The 18,758-nt window shown below is 52.0% G+C and overlaps 1 protein-coding gene across 1 annotated transcript in view; it reads right to left on the bottom strand.

Moving 5' to 3' along the window:
- Nucleotides 1-7,916, bottom strand: part of RUNX3 (RUNX family transcription factor 3) — a 95,577-nt gene extending 87,661 nt beyond the window's left edge. The window contains exon 1 of the mRNA XM_074305811.1: nucleotides 7,270-7,916. Coding sequence (XP_074161912.1) covers nucleotides 7,270-7,327 — 58 coding nt within the window. The 5' untranslated portion in view covers nucleotides 7,328-7,916. The remainder of the gene's footprint in view (nucleotides 1-7,269) is intronic.
- Between the last annotated feature and the right edge of the window lie 10,842 nt (nucleotides 7,917-18,758).

Below are 18,758 nucleotides of genomic sequence, written 5' to 3'. Positions count from 1 at the left end.
ATCCCCAGGCTCAGAATATTCTCCCTTCTCACTGCCATGCCTTAGAATCCCTAATTTCCTTTAAATCTCAGCTCAAGCATCTCCTCCCACATGAGGTCTCTCCTCATTCCTCTCTGCTGCCTTCTCTCCTCCACTAATTTCCCTTTTATTTGCTTTGAATCTATTTTTTTCATTCAGTCAACATTTATTAAGCCTCCATCTTGTATCAGGCACTGTGCTAAATTCTGAGGCTACAAAGAATAGCAAAAGACAGTTCCTGCCTTCGGGGAGTTTATTGTTTAATGCAAGACAACTTGCAAATGCCTGTACAATCAACTGGAAACAGTTTGCATATATTCCCATTCAAGTTAAAAGTCAGTTCCTTGAATGCAAAGATTATTTCATTTTTAAAAAAAATTTATCCTTAGCGTCTAATAATAAGGTTTCGCCTTGGAAGGGAACTTGGGGGCCATTTGCTCCATCCCCTTTGGAGCAGGAAATAGAAAGCAGAGAAGTTAAGGACCTTCACAGGTCACAAGGCAGTGATTTGAACTCACATCTTCTAACTTTAAATCCAGTTCTTTTCCCATGGCTACCTGCTCTGCTTAATCACTGGTTCTTAACACATGTGCAATAAGAACAATAGCAAGTATTTAAGTAGCATTTTAAGGTTTTCAGGGCTCTTTACAAGTATTATATCATATTATCTTGACAACCATGGAAAGGTCGGTGCTATTATTAGCCTAATATACAGATAAGGAAACAGGCTTAGGGAAGTGAATCTTTGCACCCATTACATAGGCAGTGGGTTCTGAGGCTGGATTTGAATTCAGGTTTTTCTGACCCCTAAGTCCTGTTTTCTGTACCCACTTACCTCATCATCTAACTGTGATCTGCCGGGTCAGTGATTGAGCTTCCTGGATCATTAAATTTAAAACAGACAGGAGCGTGTCTGTCTTGAGAACACTGAGTCAAACCCTAGTATTTTTTCATCTGGCTCGTAGAAGAGGGAATAGAGATCACAAAGAATGGTGCAAATGGTTTTTATAAACCCTTATTTTCTTGCCATAGGAGCTGCCTTTCATTAGCAAAGCGAGGGGACAAAGGGACTTCTATAATAACAACAGCATCTTAGGAGGAGGGAGGGGAAGGGGCACATGGCTTCCAGAGAGCTCACACACTGCCTCCCATGCCCAGTGTTTTCATGGGGACTGTTTTCAGGCCTGAGAAAGATACCCTGGATAACTTTTCTTGGGACTATTTTCAGGCCTGAGAAAGATACCCTGGATAACTGTTTTCTTGGGGACTGTTTTCAGGCCTGAGAAAGATACCCTGGATAACTGTTTTCATGGGGACTGTTTTCAGGCCTGAGAAAGATACCCTGGATAACTGTTTTCTTGGGACTATTTTCAGGCCTGAGAAAGATACCCTGGATAACTGTTTTCTTGGGACTATTTTCGGGCCTGAGAAAGATACCCTGGATAACTGTTTTCTTGGGGACTGTTTTCAGGCCTGAGAAACATACTCTAGATAACTGTTTTCATGGGGACTGTTTTCAGGCCTGAGAAAGATACCCTGGATAACTGTTTTCTTGGGACTATTTTCAGGCCTGAGAAAGATACCCTGGATAACTGTTTTCATGGGGACTGTTTTCAGGCCTGAGAAAGATACCCTGGATAACTGTTTTCTTGGGACTATTTTCAGGTCTGAGAAAGATACCCTGGATAACTGTTTTCTTGGGACTATTTTCGGGCCTGAGAAAGATACCCTGGATAACTGTTTTCTTGGGGACTGTTTTCAGGCCTGAGAAACATACTCTAGATAACTGTTTTCATGGGGACTATTTTCAGGCCTGAGAAAGATACCCTGGATAACTGTTTTCATGGGGACTGTTTTCAGGCCTGAGAAAGATACCCTGGATAACTGTTTTCTTGGGACTATTTTCAGGTCTGAGAAAGATACCCTGGATAACTGTTTTCTTGGGACTATTTTCGGGCCTGAGAAAGATACCCTGGATAACTGTTTTCTTGGGGACTGTTTTCAGGCCTGAGAAACATACTCTAGATAACTGTTTTCATGGGGACTGTTTTCAGGCCTGAGAAAGATACCCTGGATAACTGTTTTCATGGGGACTATTTTCAGGCCTGAGAAAGATACCCTGGATAACTGTTTTCATGGGGACTGTTTTCAGGCCTGAGAAAGATACTCTAGATAACTGTTTTCATGGGGACTGTTTTCAGGCCTGAGAAACATACTCTAGATAACTGTTTTCATGGGGACTATTTTCAGGCCTGAGAAACATACTCTAGATAACTGTTTTCATGGGGACTGTTTTCAGGCCTGAGAAAGATACCCTGGATAACTGTTTTCATGGGGACTGTTTTCAGGCCTGAGAAAGATACCCTGCATAACTGTTTTCTTGGGGACTGTTTTCAGGCCTGAGAAAGATACCCTGGATAACTGTTTTCATGGGGACTGTTTTCAGGCCTGAGAAAGATACCCTGGATAACTGTTTTCATGGGGACTGTTTTCAGGCCTGAGAAAGATACCCTGGATAACTGTTTTCTTGGGGACTGTTTTCAGGCCTGAGAAAGATACCCTGGATAACTGTTTTCATGGGGACTATTTTCAGGCCTGAGAAAGATACCCTGGATAACTGTTTTCTTGGGGACTATTTTCAGGCCTGAGAAAGATACCCTGGATAACTGTTTTCTTGGGGACTGTTTTCAGGCCTGAGAAAGATACCCTGGATAACTGTTTTCTTGGGGACTGTTTTCAGGCCTGAGAAAGATACTCTGGATAACTGTTTTCTTGGGGACTGTTTTCAGGCCTGAGAAAGATACTCTGGATAACTGTTTTCTTGGGGACTGTTTTCAGGCCTGAGAAAGATACCCTGGATAACTGTTTTCTTGGGGACTATTTTCAGGCCTGAGAAAGATACCCTGGATAACTGTTTTCTTGGGGACTGTTTTCAGGCCTGAGAAAGATACCCTGGATAACTGTTTTCTTGGGGACTATTTTCAGGCCTGAGAAAGATACCCTGGATAACTGTTTTCTTGGGGACTGTTTTCAGGCCTGAGAAAGATACCCTGGATAACTGTTTTCTTGGGGACTGTTTTCAGGCCTGAGAAAGATACCCTGGATAACTGTTTTCATGGGGATCATTTTCAGGCCTGAGAAAGATACTCTGGATAACTGTTTTCTTGGGGACTATTTTCAGGCTTGAGAAAGATACCCTGGATAACTGTTTTCTTGGGGACTGTTTTCAGGCCTGAGAAAGATACTCTGGATAACTGTTTTCTTGGGGACTGTTTTCAGGCCTGAGAAAGATACTCTGGATAACTGTTTTCTTGGGGACTATTTTCAGGCTTGAGAAAGATACCCTGGATAACTGTTTTCTTGGGACTATTTTCAGGCCTGAGAAAGACACCCTGGATAACTGTTTTCTTGGGGACTATTTTTAGGCCTGAGAAAGATACCCTGGATAACTGTTTTCTTGGGGACTATTTTCAGGCCTGAGAAACATACTCTAGATAACTGTTTTCTTGGGACTGTTTTCAGGCCTGAGAAAGATACCCTCGATAACTGCTTTCTTGGGGAGTATTTTCAGGCCTGAGAAAGATACCCTGGATAACTGTTTTCTTGGGGACTATTTTCAGGCCTGAGAAACATACTCTAGATAACTGTTTTCTTGGGACTGTTTTCAGGCCTGAGAAAGATACCCTCGATAACTGTTTTCTTGGGGACTATTTTCAGGCCTGAGAAAGATACCCTGGATAACTGTTTTCATGGGGACTATTTTCAGGCCTGAGAAAGATACCCTCGATAACTGCTTTCTTGGGGACTATTTTCAGGCTTGAGAAAGATACCCTGGATAATTGTTTTCTTGGGGACTATTTTCAGGCCTGAGAAAGATACCCTCGATAACTGCTTTTTTGGGGACTATTTTCAGGCCTGAGAAAGATACCCTGGATAACTGTTTTCTTGGGGACTATTTTCAGGCCTGAGAAACATACTCTAGATAACTGTTTTCTTGGGACTGTTTTCAGGCCTGAGAAAGATACCCTGGATAACTGTTTTCTTGGGGACTGTTTTCAGGCCTGAGAAAGATACCCTGGATAACTGTTTTCTTGGGGACTATTTTCAGGCCTGAGAAAGATACCCTGGATAACTGTTTTCTTGGGGACTATTTTCAGGTCTGAGAAAGATACTCTGGATAACTGTTTTCTTGGGGACTATTTTCAGGTCTGAGAAAGATACTCTGGATAACTGTTTTCTTGGGGACTATTTTCAGGCCAGGAGAAAGATACCCTGGATAACTGTTTTCTTGGGGACTGTTTTCAGGTCTGAGAAAGATACTCTGGATAATTGTTTTCTTGGGGACTATTTTCAGGCCGGGAGAAAGATGCTCTGGAGAACTCAAAGGTGGCAGTTATAGCTGGCAGCCTGGTTCCCCAAGTCTGCACCCAGTGGAGGGGTCCTACTGGTCTATAGCCCAGATCAAGCTTAGTTGGAGAAAAAAGGGAATAACCCAGCAAATGACATCGGTGTGGGAGCCTTGGTAAGAAACCTAGTCTCCTGCTTGCCTGCCAGGCCCGGGCTGGCTCCTGGAGAGCCAGTCTGCGATCTGTTTCACAAGCACTGCAAGCTGGTCGGACACAGATGGACTCACTAGGAAATGGCAGCGTGGCCTGCTGCTGACCTCCAGCTTACTACTTTGTGGCCCCGGCCCTATGAGTGCTTTCTATTATAACGGAAAGAGAGCTGGCCAGGAGACTGAGCGTGGCCACTGAAACTTTTCCCCCAAGCCTCGTCGTTTAGCCTCAGCTTCCCTACTTGTTGGGTTCCTCCCAGCTCCGATAGTCTGTGTTCTAAGTTTCTTTCCAGATCTCAGATTCTGGGTTCTAATTCTATGAATTCTGTTTCTAATTCTATAATTCTGATTCTTCCTGCTTTGATATTCTACATTTTAAGATGACTGAAAATGATCCTGCAGAAAGAGCATTAGGTTGAGTTTGTCTCCCTTCGGATCCCTCTGGCTAGGTGTGCTGGGACAATGTCCCCAGTTTATTTCCTTCTCCGTACAGTGAAAAAATTGGGTCAGGTGAACTCAGAACCCTGAAGAGGAGAGACCCTGTACAGTTCTAATAGTGCATATCTCAAGGCTTTTTTTTTTTTTAATAGTTTAGGGTCCCTTCTTATAAGAGGTGGAGGAGCTCTGAATTCAGAGGTCTTGGGTTCTAATCTCACCATTGCCCCATAGACACTAGACAAATCACAGAACCTCCTCAGAACTCTGAAGATCCCGTACAGTTCTAATAGTCCATTTCTCATGTTCTTTTATGATTCAGGGTTCCTTCTTACATGCTTTATAGAAGGCGCACTAGATTCAGAGATCCTGGGTTCAAATCTCACCATTGTATCACAGACACTAGACAAATCACAGAACCGCCTCGGATCTCAGAGGCGAAAGATCCCATGCGTTCTCCTTAAGTGTCGGTCCCCACCTCTGTACGATGGAAACACTGGCAGCCGGGGAGGCTGGAAGTCCATTTTAGGGCTAACTCTGTGTCCTGAGAGCTGCCCCAGCTGAGACACTGTGCATTCTGAGGTCCCTTCTGTTCTGATGGTCTGCGCCCCAAGACCCGTGTCCTAGCGTTCCTCCCTGGAAGGGAGGTCCATACTCTATAGCCCTGGTGCTACAATGAGGGGCAGGGCCTCGTGGCCCCGACCCGGACCCTCATGGCCCCGACCCGGACCCTCGCGGCCCTGACCCGGACCCTTGTGGCCCCGTCCAGACCCTCGTGGCCCCGTCCGGACCCTCATGGCCCCGACCCGGACCCTCGTGGCCCCGACCCGGACCCTCGCGGCCCCGACCCGGACCCTCATGGCCCCGTCCAGACCCTCGTGGCCCCGACCCAGACCCTTGTGGCCCCGTCCAGACCCTTGTGGCCCCGTCCAGACCCTTGTGGCCCCGACCCGGACCCTCATGGCCCCGTCCAGACCCTCGTGGCCCCGACCCAGACCCTTGTGGCCCCGTCCAGACCCTTGTGGCCCCGTCCAGACCCTTGTGGCCCCGACCCGGACCCTTGTGGCCCCGTCCCGGACCCTTGTGGCCCCGTCCAGACCCTCGTGGCCCCGACCCGGACCCTTGCGGCCCCGACCCGGACCCTCGTAGCCCCGTCCAGACCCTCGTGGCCCCGACCCAGACCCTTGTGGCCCCGTCCAGACCCTTGTGGCCCCGTCCCGGACCCTCGTGGCCCCGACCCGGACCCTCGTGGCCCCGACCCGGACCCTTGTGGCCCCGACCCGGACCCTCGTGGCCCCGACCCGGACTCTCACCCCGCACCCATTCTGGCATCTGTGAGAGAACCAGCCCTATGATTGAGCTGGGACAAAGCAAGGGGCTGTCCGTCACTCACTCAGAACCCCCGCCCGGTCTGTCCAGCAGCCTGCCCTGGGGACGGCCCGGACCCCTGTCAGCCAAGGGAAGGGTCTGGCCGGCCTCCGAGCTCAGAGAGATGTTTTAGCTCCGCCACTTTTGCTCCTTCTCAGCAGAGACTTTCCTACAGAAAAATCCCTGCTCCTTGCCCCCCAGACCTCTGGGGGAGGGGGCAAGAATGTCCTTACCCTTCCACTTTCAGCAAGAAGCCACCTGCATTCTCAGCCGGTTTCTGGGTGCCTCCCCCTCCCAGAAACATGGCCTGACTCCTCGAGTGGAGCTGCCCTGCTTTGTTAGCATCTGGCCTGGAGCTCAGAGGCTTTCCTGGGAGCCAGACCCCAGTCCTGGGGCATTCACTGGCCTTTGCAGCCTCCCTTCTCCCCTTTCCCCGGCTCGAGTTGGGACGTTCGCCCCAAAGGCCAGCCCAAAGTGATGGGTGTCCTCTCCTCCAAAATAGTCAGGGAGCCCTCCAGGACCCTGGAAACTCCGGTCTGAGATGCCGAGCCGCCGCACCCACCCTCCGAGTGGAGGGAGCTCGCCCCTCTCAGCCCCCACAAGTGAGCGAGGGCGTCCCCCTTCCCCAAGGGGGATATCGAAGGTTGTCTATGGAGATTCCCCGAGGGGAGGTCCCCCACGTTCAGCACAAGAAACTCATTCCAAGAACCGGCTGCCCCGAGTTTGGGGGTAGGGGCGCGGGGACAGGAGGGGCTTCGGTGGCGGACCCCCTTCAGAAGAGCCAGCCCGAGATGGAGAAGGCGCCCCCAGCCAGCCCACCCCGAGGCTCCCCCACCCCAAAGCCGCGGGCGGCGGGCATCGGCCAGTGGCCACGGAGGGATTTCTCTACTCACCGCGAATGAAGGGCTGCGAGTAGGTCGTGAAGGAATCAAAGACACTGTTGGACGCCATGCTCTGGTCTGAGGAAGGCGAGGATTCAGTCCTTGATGGGGCTGGCTTGTTACTGGGGGGGGGTATTATTTTTTTCTGCTACTTTTGAAAATAATTTGAAAAAAAAAGAAGGGGGGCAACAAAAAAAGAAAAAAAGGAAAAAGAGCAAAATAAAGAGAGAAAGAGAGGGAGAGATCCCAGAGGAAGCTAATGCCTATTTGTACCCAAGAATTTGGGTTCTCAGTCCCACAGGAATGTCTGGCCACAGAGTGTTCAACAGCAGTGTATGCAGACTATCATTAGTGATGGAAGGGGCGAGAGCAAAGGCAGCAGCGGGCAGCGAGGGGGGAGCCCCGGGCAGCGGCGGGCAGGCCAGGCTGGGGGCCAGGGCCCAGAGGAATGAATGAAACTTACCCCCAAGCAGCAGAGCAGCACCCCCTCCCCAAGCTAGGGCAAGGCTGGGCCCCCGCCCCCCCGCAGGGGAGTGGGGATGAGGCCGTGGAGAGGAGCCAAGCCTCCCTCCTCCCCAGGTACCCCTGGGGATGGCAGAGGACTCCCAGCTTGTGGTTCTGTGGTTGGGGAAGAGGCCTTCAGAGTGTCAGGCCAACCTCAGCTCCCCAGGCTGAAAAAGCCTTTAACCCGACACGGGCTCATTGGCCCGGGGAGTCACCTGACCCGGGACGTCACCCTGGCCCTTGGAGCTCACTGTGGCTCCTTTTTTTAAAAAAAAAAAAGAGAAAAAAAGATATTTTCTGTGCTGGTTGGTAACTGCCTCTCGCACTGGCCCAGTTCGGTTACCCTTCTGAAAGCAGTTAACATGGCGGAGAGGGGGGCTGCCGAGGACTTTTTCCCATCCCTCTTTTTAATTAATGGCAGTGTCCTCCTGCCGGGCCCAGAGTCATGTGGACGGCTAATTGGCTGATGGAAGCCATCCTCTGTGGGCACGAAAGGGTTTTCTCCCTTCCCTGGCCCTGCTCCCGCCCTCCACTTGTCTGTGGTGCAACTCCTCTCCGCCAGCGGCCGACCCCGGCCTCCGCGCCCGCCTATTGTAGGGGAGACCACTTCCATATGTGTGGATGGGTGGCTCCCGACGGGGGTTTTATGTGAATTAGTATGAAGTAAAAATTCAAAGCATATGCCGCAGTATAAACAGTGCTGGGAGCCGGTCCCGGGTCCTCCCCCCCACGGTGCAACCAGGGCACCGGCCTTCCCCGACACAGTAGTGGGTGCTGGGGGTGCTGCACCAGGAAGGATGCTGGGGACGCCCCTGGACCGGCCGAGGTGGGAGCTCGGAGAAAAGGCGGCTCCTTCGGAAGAGCAGCGGGCAGAGGGTCCGTCCTCCGGTCAGGGGTCAGCCCGCACCCCCTCCCTGCCCCAGGGGCGGCACCCTGCACTGGAGGAGGCCCGTGGTCTCTGGTGCCCTCGCATCCAGGGCTTTACCTGCTGGCTGATGCTGGGAAGCTCCTCCCGAGGACCAGGGCCAGTCTGCCCTCTGCAGCCAGGGGGCACCGGCGTCAGGCCGGGAATCTCAGTCCCTCCGGTCAAATCCAGCCTGCGATGACGACGAGCCGGGAGATCCTGGGCAAGTCCCCCAGGCCTGCTTGCCTCAGTTTCCTCATCTGTCAAATGAACCCCTCCAGTATCTTTACCAAGAAAAGCCCCAATGGGTCATGAAGAGTCGGACACAGCGTAATTATAGGAATTGTTGGGGCAGCTAGGAAAGAGCCCCAGCCCTGCAGTCAGGAGGACCCGAGTTCAAATCTGGTCTCAGACCCTTAACACTTCCCGGCTGGGTGACCCTGGGCGAGTCACTTAATTACCTCAGCAAAAATGAAAGGAAAGACCTGCTGGCAGGCGGGTGGGAACCGGTCCGGCCTGGCTGCCGGCCTTTGCTGCTACACTGAATTAGGCCAGCGAGGAGGGGAGACCTCCCTCCGTGCCTCTCACGCGGGCGTTTGGGACACGCGCAGGGCCCAGTGCACCCTGGGGCTCCGTCCGCGCCCGGCCTTCGGTCCGGTGAATGGGCTCCGTTGTCCGTCTGGGCAGCTGCTCTTTAAGAACGAGAACCTCATGGAGGGGATTTCTTGGTCTGTGGTTCCCTGCCTGCATTCTAAGGCCCCTTGCTGCCCTGGCACTTCCTCCCAGCCCTGTCACCGCTCCCTGGCCGATGATGGATCTGCAGTTGGGGGGGAGGCTGGGACCTTGGGGGTGGGAGGTGGGGGTCTGGGGCAGCGGGGTCGGGGAAAGGATGCTGACATGGGGGCGGGGGGGGCTCAGAAGTGTACCCCGCAGCAGCCCCAGCACTCCTCGGCCCGGAGGGAAAAGGAAAGCCGTCCATGGCTCCGCGAACCGCCCCAGGCCCGGCCTCTGCCCGCCACAAGCCGGCTCCGAGGCCTCCAATGTGCACTGTCAGCGGGTGATGTCACCCTGCGAGAATGTGCAGCTGCTGATGACCACACGCTTCTAACCGGCTTCCAGAGGCTGGAACCCCAGAACGGGCTGGGGAGGAGGGCAGGCGGAGCCTCTCAGACCCCGCGAGCAGCCGAGGGTCGGGCAGCAGAGGGCCGGGCAGCGAGGGCCAGGGGGCCGGGCAGTGAGGGCCGGGGGGCCGGGCAGCGAGGGCCGGGCAGCCTGGGGCCGGGCAGCGAGGGTCGGGCAGCAGAGGGCCGGGCAGCGAGGGCCAGGGGGCCGGGCAGTGAGGGCCGCCGGCCCCAGCCCGAAGCCCCCATCCGCCTCCTCAGCCCGGCCATCCCTGCGTCCCAGACGTGCCGCCCGGACCCAGCCAAAGGCCCGTCCAGAAACTCCGGGCCGTCGCGGGTATTTTTTCATGAAAGTGCCCGCCCAGCTCCCTCTTCCCTGGGCCGCAGCGGGGACCATTGTCTGCAAGGCCGGCATTGTTCTTCAGCCCGTTCCGAGGAGGGGCCTGGCCCCACATGAAAGGGGGAACATATTCTTTACCATAAAAAGGTCTATGGTTTTCTTCCCCTCCCCCCTTTCCCTTTAATGACCCCATTTCCATGGGTGTGTCTGAAAATTTAAAACATACCAACTTTACTTACTCGTCCAAAGGGAGGGGGGTCATTATGCGGTTGAGAAATTGATGGGTGTTCCATGTGCTATCGATGGAGCATCCCAGGCATCTCCTGTCACTCACAGAGAGCAGGCGGTCAGCAGCCAGGCCGGGCCCCCGCTTCCTGTCCCCGCAGTGGGGCCGAGGCTGACCATGAAACGAGGGGGCCGGAGGTGAGGGGTCAACTACTGACCTGATCAGAGGGCCTCCAATGTACATAGAACCCGGGAGGTCAGAGCCAGGAGGAACCTCAGAACCCAGGAGGTCAGAGCTGGGAGGGCCCTTAGAACACAAGATGTCAGAGCTGGGAGGGCCCTTAGAACCCAGGATGTCAGAGCTGGGAGGAACCTTAGAACCCAGGAGGTCAGAGCTGGGAGGGCCCTTAGAACCCAGGAGGTCGGAGCTGGGAGGGCCCTTAGAACCCGGGAGGTTGGAGCTGGGAGGGCCCTTAGAACCCGGGAGGTCGGAGCTGGGAGGGCCCTTAGAACCCGGGAGGTCGGAGCTGGGAGGGCCCTTAGAACCCGGGAGGTCGGAGCTGGGAGGGCCCTTAGAACCCGGGAGGTCGGAGCTGGGAGGGCCCTTAGAACCCGGGAGGTCGGAGCTGGGAGGACCCTTAGAACCCGGGAGGTCGGAGCTGGGAGGGCCCTTAGAACCCGGGAGGTCAGAGCTGAGAGAGCCCTTAGAACCCGGGAGGTCGGAGCTGGGAGGAACCTTAGAACCCAGGAGGTCGGAGCTGGGAGGGCCCTTAGAACCCGGGAGGTCAGAGCTGGGAGGGCCCTTAGAATGCAGGAGGTCAGAGCTGGAAGGGCCCTTAGAACCCGGGAGGTCGGAGCTGGGAGGGCCCTTAGAACCCAGGAGGTCAGAGCTGGGAGGACCCTTAGAACCCAGGAGGTCAGAGCTGGGAGGGCCCTTAGAACCCAGGATGTCAGAGCCGGGAGGGCCCTTAGAACATGGGATGTCAGAACTGGGAGGGCCCTTAGAACCCAGGAGGTCAGAGCTGGGAGGGCCCTTAGAACCCAGGAGGTCAGGGCCGGGAGGGCCCTTAGAACCCAGGAGGTCAGAGCTGGGAGGGCCCTTAGAACCCAGGAGGTCAGAGCCGGGAGGGCCCTTAGAACCCGGGAGGTCAGAGGTGGGAGGGCCCTTAGAACCCGGGAGGTCAGAGCAGGGAGGGCCCTTAGAACATGGGATGTCAGAACTGGGAGGGCCCTTAGAACCCAGGAGGTCAGAGCTGGGAGGGCCCTTAGAACCCAGGAGGTCAGGGCCGGGAGGGCCCTTAGAACCCAGGAGGTCAGAGCTGGGAGGGCCCTTAGAACCCGGGAGGTCAGAGCAGGGAGGGCCCTTAGAACCCGGGAGGTCAGAGGTGGGAGGGCCCTTAGAACCCGGGATGTCAGAGCTGGGAGGGCCCTTAGAGCCCAGGAGGTCAGAGGTGGGAGGGCCCTTAAAACCCGGGATATCAGAGCTGGGAGGGCCCTTAGAACCCAGGATGTCAGAGCTGGGAGGGCGCTTAGAACCCAGGAGGTCAGACCTGAGAGGGCCCTTAGAACCTGGGAGGTCAGAGCTGGGAGGGCCCTTAGAACCCGGGATGTCAGAGCAGGGAGGGCCCTTAGAACCCGGGATGTCAGAGCAGGGAGGGCCCTTAGAACCCGGGAGGTCAGAGCTGAAAGAACTTTAAGAGTTACCTCTTCATCTTACAGATGAGGAAGCTCAGGTCACAAGAAGGGATTTCCTCAGACAGTTAGTAGCAGAGTCAGAACTAGACTCCCATTCACCTGATTACCATTCTTATACTCCTGGGACCACAAATTTAGAGCTGCAAGATATCTTAAATGTCATTGAGTCCTAATTTAATTTGCAGAAAACCCAGGGTTTATATAAAGAAAAGAATATTAAGTCTCCGAGAGGAGAAAACGGCTTGCTCCCAACCATACAGGCAGCAAGAGTCTGAACCCAAGCCTTCTGACCTTATGGCCAATGTTCCCTCCATTGTAGCATGAGGTTTCCCTGTATTCATTGGGTCACAGACTAAGAGCTGAAGTTGAGACCATCAGGTCCAATCTCCCCGCCCCCACTTCTGCCACTTTTAATTTATAGAAGAGGAAACTGAGACCGAATGAGATTAAGGGCTTTGTCTCAGTCCAGGATTCTAACCCAGTTCTTCCTGTGTCCCTTTTAGCAACACTCCAGATCCACGTTCCAGGAGGTGAGCTCCCAATAGAGCCCATTTATAACTCCGCCATTGGCTAGTGATCAACTTGAGACCAGAAAGGAAAATTATAGAATCCCAGAGTTTTAAAGGATCCTAACAATCCTTTTCTTTCCTACTTCCCCCTCTGAATTGCTGTATTGCGTGGGCAGGGATGAAAGGAGACAGCCAGAGGATGGGGGTGAAAGTGATAGAAAAAGAAATAGCTTCTCATCAGGTCTTCACAGAAACCTCAGGCGTTTGACTGACTGGGGGCTGGACGGTCGCTGTCACTGGACTGATGAGCCACAGACAGTTAGGAAGGATGTCTGGGCATCTTACATGAAGTTTCAGGAACTATTGGAAAAGCCCCCCTGTGTCCTGTACTTTTGGCCCAGACAAGACACCGGCCATTTGTTTTCTGAGATCCATCCGCCCTGTTGAAGCGGAGGGATGCAAAGAAAATAGGTCTGAGGAGTTTCCCACACTGCTTTGCAAAGAGTAAGGTAAAGAAGATGCTCCCTCCCCCTTTGCCACCCTCTCTCTCCCCTAGCATGTCCCATACACAATTTCCTCCTTTCAAAGAAATATTCCATAGAAAAGATATTTTAGTTTATCAAAGACCCAGGTAGGAAGGAACTTGATAGAGCTTTGTAGAACGAGGTTATTAACCCATCTTGTGTTATGGAACCCCTTTGACTGTCTGATGAAACTTATTGACCTCTTCTCAGAAGAATGTTTTTAAATTCTTAAAATAAAACACATAGAATTACAAAGGGAAAATAAACATATTGAAATAGTTATTGAAATATTTTGAGGTTCATCCAAAAAGGGATTCCAGGTTAAGAACCCCTGTACAAAATAAACATAGAATGGTTTGGAAATAAGGAAAAAGAGGACTAACAGCAATTCTATTCTGCAATGTTAGTCCCCCTTCCCGTGGCTTTACAAAGAAGGGAGGGAGATGCATTTTCTCAACTCATCTCCAGGGAAAAGCTTGCTCAGTATCATTACACAACAGTGTAATGCAGTTTTTTTTTGTTTGTTTTTTTCAATTTATGTCAAAAGTCATTGTATAGAGTGTTATCCTGATTCTGCTAACTTCAACAGTGTATCGGTTCACATATGTTTTCCCATGGTTCTCCACATTCTCCCTTTCATCATTTCTTATGGAGCAATAATATTCAATTGCATTCAAATGCTGCAATCTGCTTAGTTATTGATAGCTACTTACTAGGAATAAAGAAGGAGCCTTCTAATACCAGACTGTCAGAGCTGGAAGAAGTCATAAAAGATCTGGGAAAGGCCATATAACCCAGTCACTTCAGTTTATAGAGGATGAAGTTGAGACCAGCCCAAAATAAGGGAAATGCTCATCATTTTCTAACTGGGACATAGATCATGTTGCCAGTTCTTGACTATGATTTAACCAAGTCAATCAATAAAGATGGATTTATTAACTACCTACTGTGTGTAGTTAAGAACTGAAAATACAGAGAAAGGTAAAAGACAGTCCTTTCTATTAAAGAACTGGTGGTCTAATGGAAGAAACAACATGACAATAACTATGTGCAAATAAAATGTTGCCAGGCTAAATTGGAAATAATCAATAGAGGGATGTCCTTAGAATTAAAGGAACTTGGGAAATACTTCTTGCAGAAGGGGTATTTTTAATTTAATTTAATTTTTTAATAGCTTTAATTTATAAGATATACGCATAGGTAATTTTTCAGCATCGACAATTACAAAACTTTTTGTTCCAACTTTTCCCCTCCTTCCCCCCACCCCTTCCCCCAGATGGCAGGTTGACCCATACATGTTACATATGTTAAAGTATAAATTAAATACAATATATGTATACATGTCCATACAGTTGTTTTGCTGCACAAAAAGAATTGGACTTTGAAATAGTGTACAATTAGCCTGTGAAGGAAATCCAAAATGCAGGCGGACAAAATTAGAGGGATTGGGAATTCTATGTAGTGGTTCATAGTCGTCTCCCCGAGTTCTTTCGCTGGGTGTAACTGGTTCAGTTCATTACTGAGAAGGAGGATTTTTAGCAGAGACTTAAACGTTGAAAGAAAGAGAAATGAGGAAGAGCTGCAGGCATGGAGGTGGGGAATATAACATCACATTTAAGGAACAATGAATGGATGGATATGTAAGGAATAAGAAGGCTGGGGAGGTGGGAGAAGAGGCAGATTATAGAGAATTTTGAATGCCAGTAAGAGGATTTTATGTTTCATCTCAGAAGTGATAGGAGCCATTGGAGTGTATTAAGTAAAAGTGTGACATGGTCAGCCTTTCAATTTAGAAAGAGGTTTTTCTGCTCTTTGAGTGCTACCCACTAACCAGGTCCCCCTGAATATTGATTATTAAATAGGACCATGGCTTTGACCACTAGCCACTAAACAAAACCCTGACCGTCGGTCACAGATTAGGCCCCTGTCTGAAGAAATCTCAGAGGCAGCGAGATGGACCAAATCATCCCTTGTGATTCCAAATCAAAGAATTCCATAGGTTGTTAAAACAGGAAGGCGCTTTGGGGATGGTGGGATCTTTGAATTTAGAGCTGTAAGGAATCCTTGAGGTCACTTAGTTAAACCAAGCAGAAGGGATAACTAGGTGGTGCAATGGGTAGAGCCCGTGGCTTAGACTCGGGAAGACTCATCTTCATCAGGTTTATGTAACCCTGTTTGCTTCAGTTTACTTACCTGCAAAATAAGCCGGAGAAGGAAAAAGAAAACGTCTCTTTGCCAAGAAAACCCCAAACAGGGTGATGAAGAGTCTGAATGACTAAAGAACAAAAACCAAGGCAGAAATCAAGACCCAGAAAATCACCTCCCTAAGGACTGTGATTACTAACCAAGTCAATCAAGAAACAAGCATATATTAAATACCTACTGTGTGTAGTTAAGCACTGAAAATACAAAGAAAGGTAAAAGACGGTCCTTTTTGTCAGAGCTGGTGGTTTCCCGACTCCCGGTTTACCCATTTGGGTCATTGAGAGATGGGTCCTTCTCAGTCTACTTTTATTTTCTGGTCCAGCAGGCCTTGGGCCTAGGTCACCTGTGTCACTCTTCTGGTCAGGGAGTTTCAGCGGCTCCCCATTGCCTCTGGAAGAGGCCCTCGGTTTGAAGGATTTCCTGGTCTGGTTCCTGACCAAGGTTGCTGATGGCACAGAAGGGCTGCTGGTGGCCACACACTATCTTCTGCCCCAGCTTTTTCTCTGGAGTGAATCTCTCCATCCTCACTTGCATTTTTCGGAATCCCCAGTTCCCTTTAAAGTCCAACTTGTGGCCCATCTCCTTCCTCTTGGCAGAGCTCCTGGACCAAATTTATTTATTGTATTTCTTTTGCACATAACTTACAGTTAATTATCTGTGAATATGTCAGACTTGGGTAGAAGATTGCAAACTCCTTGAGGGCAGGAGATTTCTCACTTTTCTCTTTGTGTCCCCAGCACTTTGCCCAGGCCCTGGCCCATGACTGACACTTAACACAAGCTTCTTGCTTGATGGATGGCTGATGCAGGCCAAACTCTGAACCTCTGACCTTCTATTAACTGTCCCCCCCCCCCCCAGCCCCAAGCCCCAGCTTTAGATGTTTAGGGTTGGCTGCAAAGCCCTGACTCAGCAACATGTTCTCAGCAGAAAGGCTTTAGGAGGTTTTTCCAAGTTTAGAAGTTGGTTGGAAATCATAGACCAAGCTTGCCCCCAGGGACTTTTTCTTTCTTCATCAAAGCTGTAGGGACTGGGAGAGAAACATGATCCAGTGCTTGGGTGCCCCTGCACAGAGATCATTAGTGCTCTGAGTATGGGGGCCGAGGCTGTGGGGGAGGGTCTGGGAGCGAGCCAATGTCACCGCCTGGGAGGGGTCAGACTGAACTTCCAACAGGCTCCAAAGGGAAAACTGTTCTAGTTAGTCACTGTCCTTACACTGCATGTGAAATAGTGTCACAGAAAGTCAGAATTAGGAGGAGCCTTAGAACATGGGATGTCAGAGCCGGGAGGGCCCTTAGAACCCGGGAGGTCAGAGACGGGAGGGCCCTTAGAACATGAGATGTCAGAGCCGGGAGGGCCCTTAGAACCCGGGAGGTCAGAGCTGGGAGGGCCCTTAGAACCCAGGAGGTCAGAGCTGGGAGGGCCCTTAGAACCCGGGATGTCAGAGCTGGGAGGATCCTTAGAACATGAGATATCAGAGCTGGGAGGGCTCTTAGAACCCAGGAGGTCAGAGCTGGGAGGGCTCTTAGAACCCAGGAGGTCAGAGCTGGGAGGGCCCTTAGAACCCAGGAGGTCAGAGCTGGGAGGGCCCTTAGAACCCAGGAGGTCAGAGCTGGGAGGACCCTTAGAACCCAGGAGGTCAGAGCTGGGAGGGCCCTTAGAACCCGGGATGTCGGACCTGGGAGGGCCCTTAGAAGATGGGATGTCAGAGCTGGGAGGGCCCTTAGAACCCGGGATGTCGGACCTGGGAGGGCCCTTAGAAGATGGGATGTCAGAGCTGGGAGGGCCCTTAGAACCCAGGAGGTCAAAGCTGGGAGGGCCCTTAGAACATGGGATGTCAGAGCTGGGAGGGCCCTTAGAACCCAGGAGGTCAGAGCTGGGAGGGCCCTTAGAACCTAGGAGGTCAGAGCTGGGAGGGCCCTTAGAACCCAGGAGGTCAGTGCTGGGAGGGACCATAGAACCCGGGATGTCGGACCTGGGAGGGCCCTTAGAACCTGGGATGTCAGAGCTGGGAGGGCCCTTAGAACATGAGATGTCAGAGTTGGGAGGGCCCTTAGAACCCGGGAGGTCAGAGCTGGGAGGGCCCTTAGAACCCGGGAGGTCAGAGACGGGAGGGCCCTTAGAACATGAGATGTCAGAGCTGGGAGGGCCCTTAGAACCCAGGAGGTCAGAGCTGGGAATGCCCTTAGAACCCGAGAGGTCAGAGCTGGGAGGGCCCTTAGAACCCAGGAGGTCAGAGCTGGGAGGGCCCTTAGAACCCGGGAGGTCAGAGATGGGAGGGCCCTTAGAACATGAGATGTCAGAGCTGGGAGGGCCCTTAGAACCCAGGAGGTCAGAGCTGGGAGGGCCCTTAGAACCCGAGAGGTCAGAGCTGGGAGGGCCCTTAGAACCCGGGAGGTCAGAGCTGGGAGGGCCCTTAGAACCCAGGAGGTCAGAGCTGGGAGGGTCCTTAGAGCCCAGGATGTCGGACCTGGGAGGGCCCTTAGAACCCAGGAGGTCAGTGCTGGGAAGGCCCTTAGAACCCAGGATGTCGGATCTGGGAGGGCCCTTAGAACCCAGGAGGTCAGAGCTGGGAGGGCCCTTAGAACCCGGGAGGTCAGAGCTGGGAGGGCCCTTAGAACCCGGGAGGTCAGAGCTGGGAGGGCCCTTAGAACCCGGGATGTCAGAGCTGGGAGGGTCCTTAGAACCCAGGAGGTCAGAGCTGGGAGGGCCCTTAGAGCCCAGGAGGTCAGAGCTGGGAGGAGGTTAAGAACCTTTCTGTTCTCATCACACAAAGAAGGAAAGTTACCTAGGTCCGGATTTGCTGCTCTCATTGTCACCAGCAGTGACATCCCCAGGAGTAAGTCCCCACCCAGGTAGGATTGCTCAGCTCCTGTGACAACCTCTAGGGGTGCTATTTCCTGACCAGCAGCAGGGACATTCTGGGGAAGTCCTGGTCCAGGGGTCTGTGACCTCCTGGTGGTAGATTTTAGGTCAAGGCAGTCATAATTCTTTGCTTTGCCTCTAGGTTAGATTCAAAGTGATGTGTCTCCCCAGAGGTCAGACCAGCTGAGCAGCCTGGCCCCAGGGGAAGGGCACAGGTGAGCCGGGCGGTCACTCCGTGGGCTCTGACTGGGGGCCCATCAGATAAATATCTTGGCATTTCTGTGTGTGGCAGAGGTGTCATACCAAACAGCTACCTGTTCTCTTCTGTGGTTCTCCCTGCTCTTGGGGGTGGCTCAGGGAGCTCTTGGGAGGACACCGAAAACCTCATCACCAAGAAGTTCTCAGAGTTTTCTGTGACCCTGGGGCTCCTGCTCACCAAGGGGCCTCATTTGTCCCCTAAAGGACAGTATAGGGGGCGTGGAAAGAGCAGAGTTATAGAGAGGTTCTAGTTCAGGCATAGCGATGGACTTAATTCTGTGCCTATGGGCAAGTCCTTGATGGGTCCTACTTCTTGTCTATAAAAATGAGATTTGTCTGAGATCCCTTCCAACT

Source organism: Sminthopsis crassicaudata, chromosome 3, assembly GCF_048593235.1.
Source record: "Sminthopsis crassicaudata isolate SCR6 chromosome 3, ASM4859323v1, whole genome shotgun sequence".
In the NCBI taxonomy this organism is placed as follows: domain Eukaryota; kingdom Metazoa; phylum Chordata; class Mammalia; order Dasyuromorphia; family Dasyuridae; genus Sminthopsis; species Sminthopsis crassicaudata.
The sequence above is the reverse complement of the archived record's forward strand: the minus strand, read 5'-3'. Positions and strand labels throughout refer to the sequence as shown.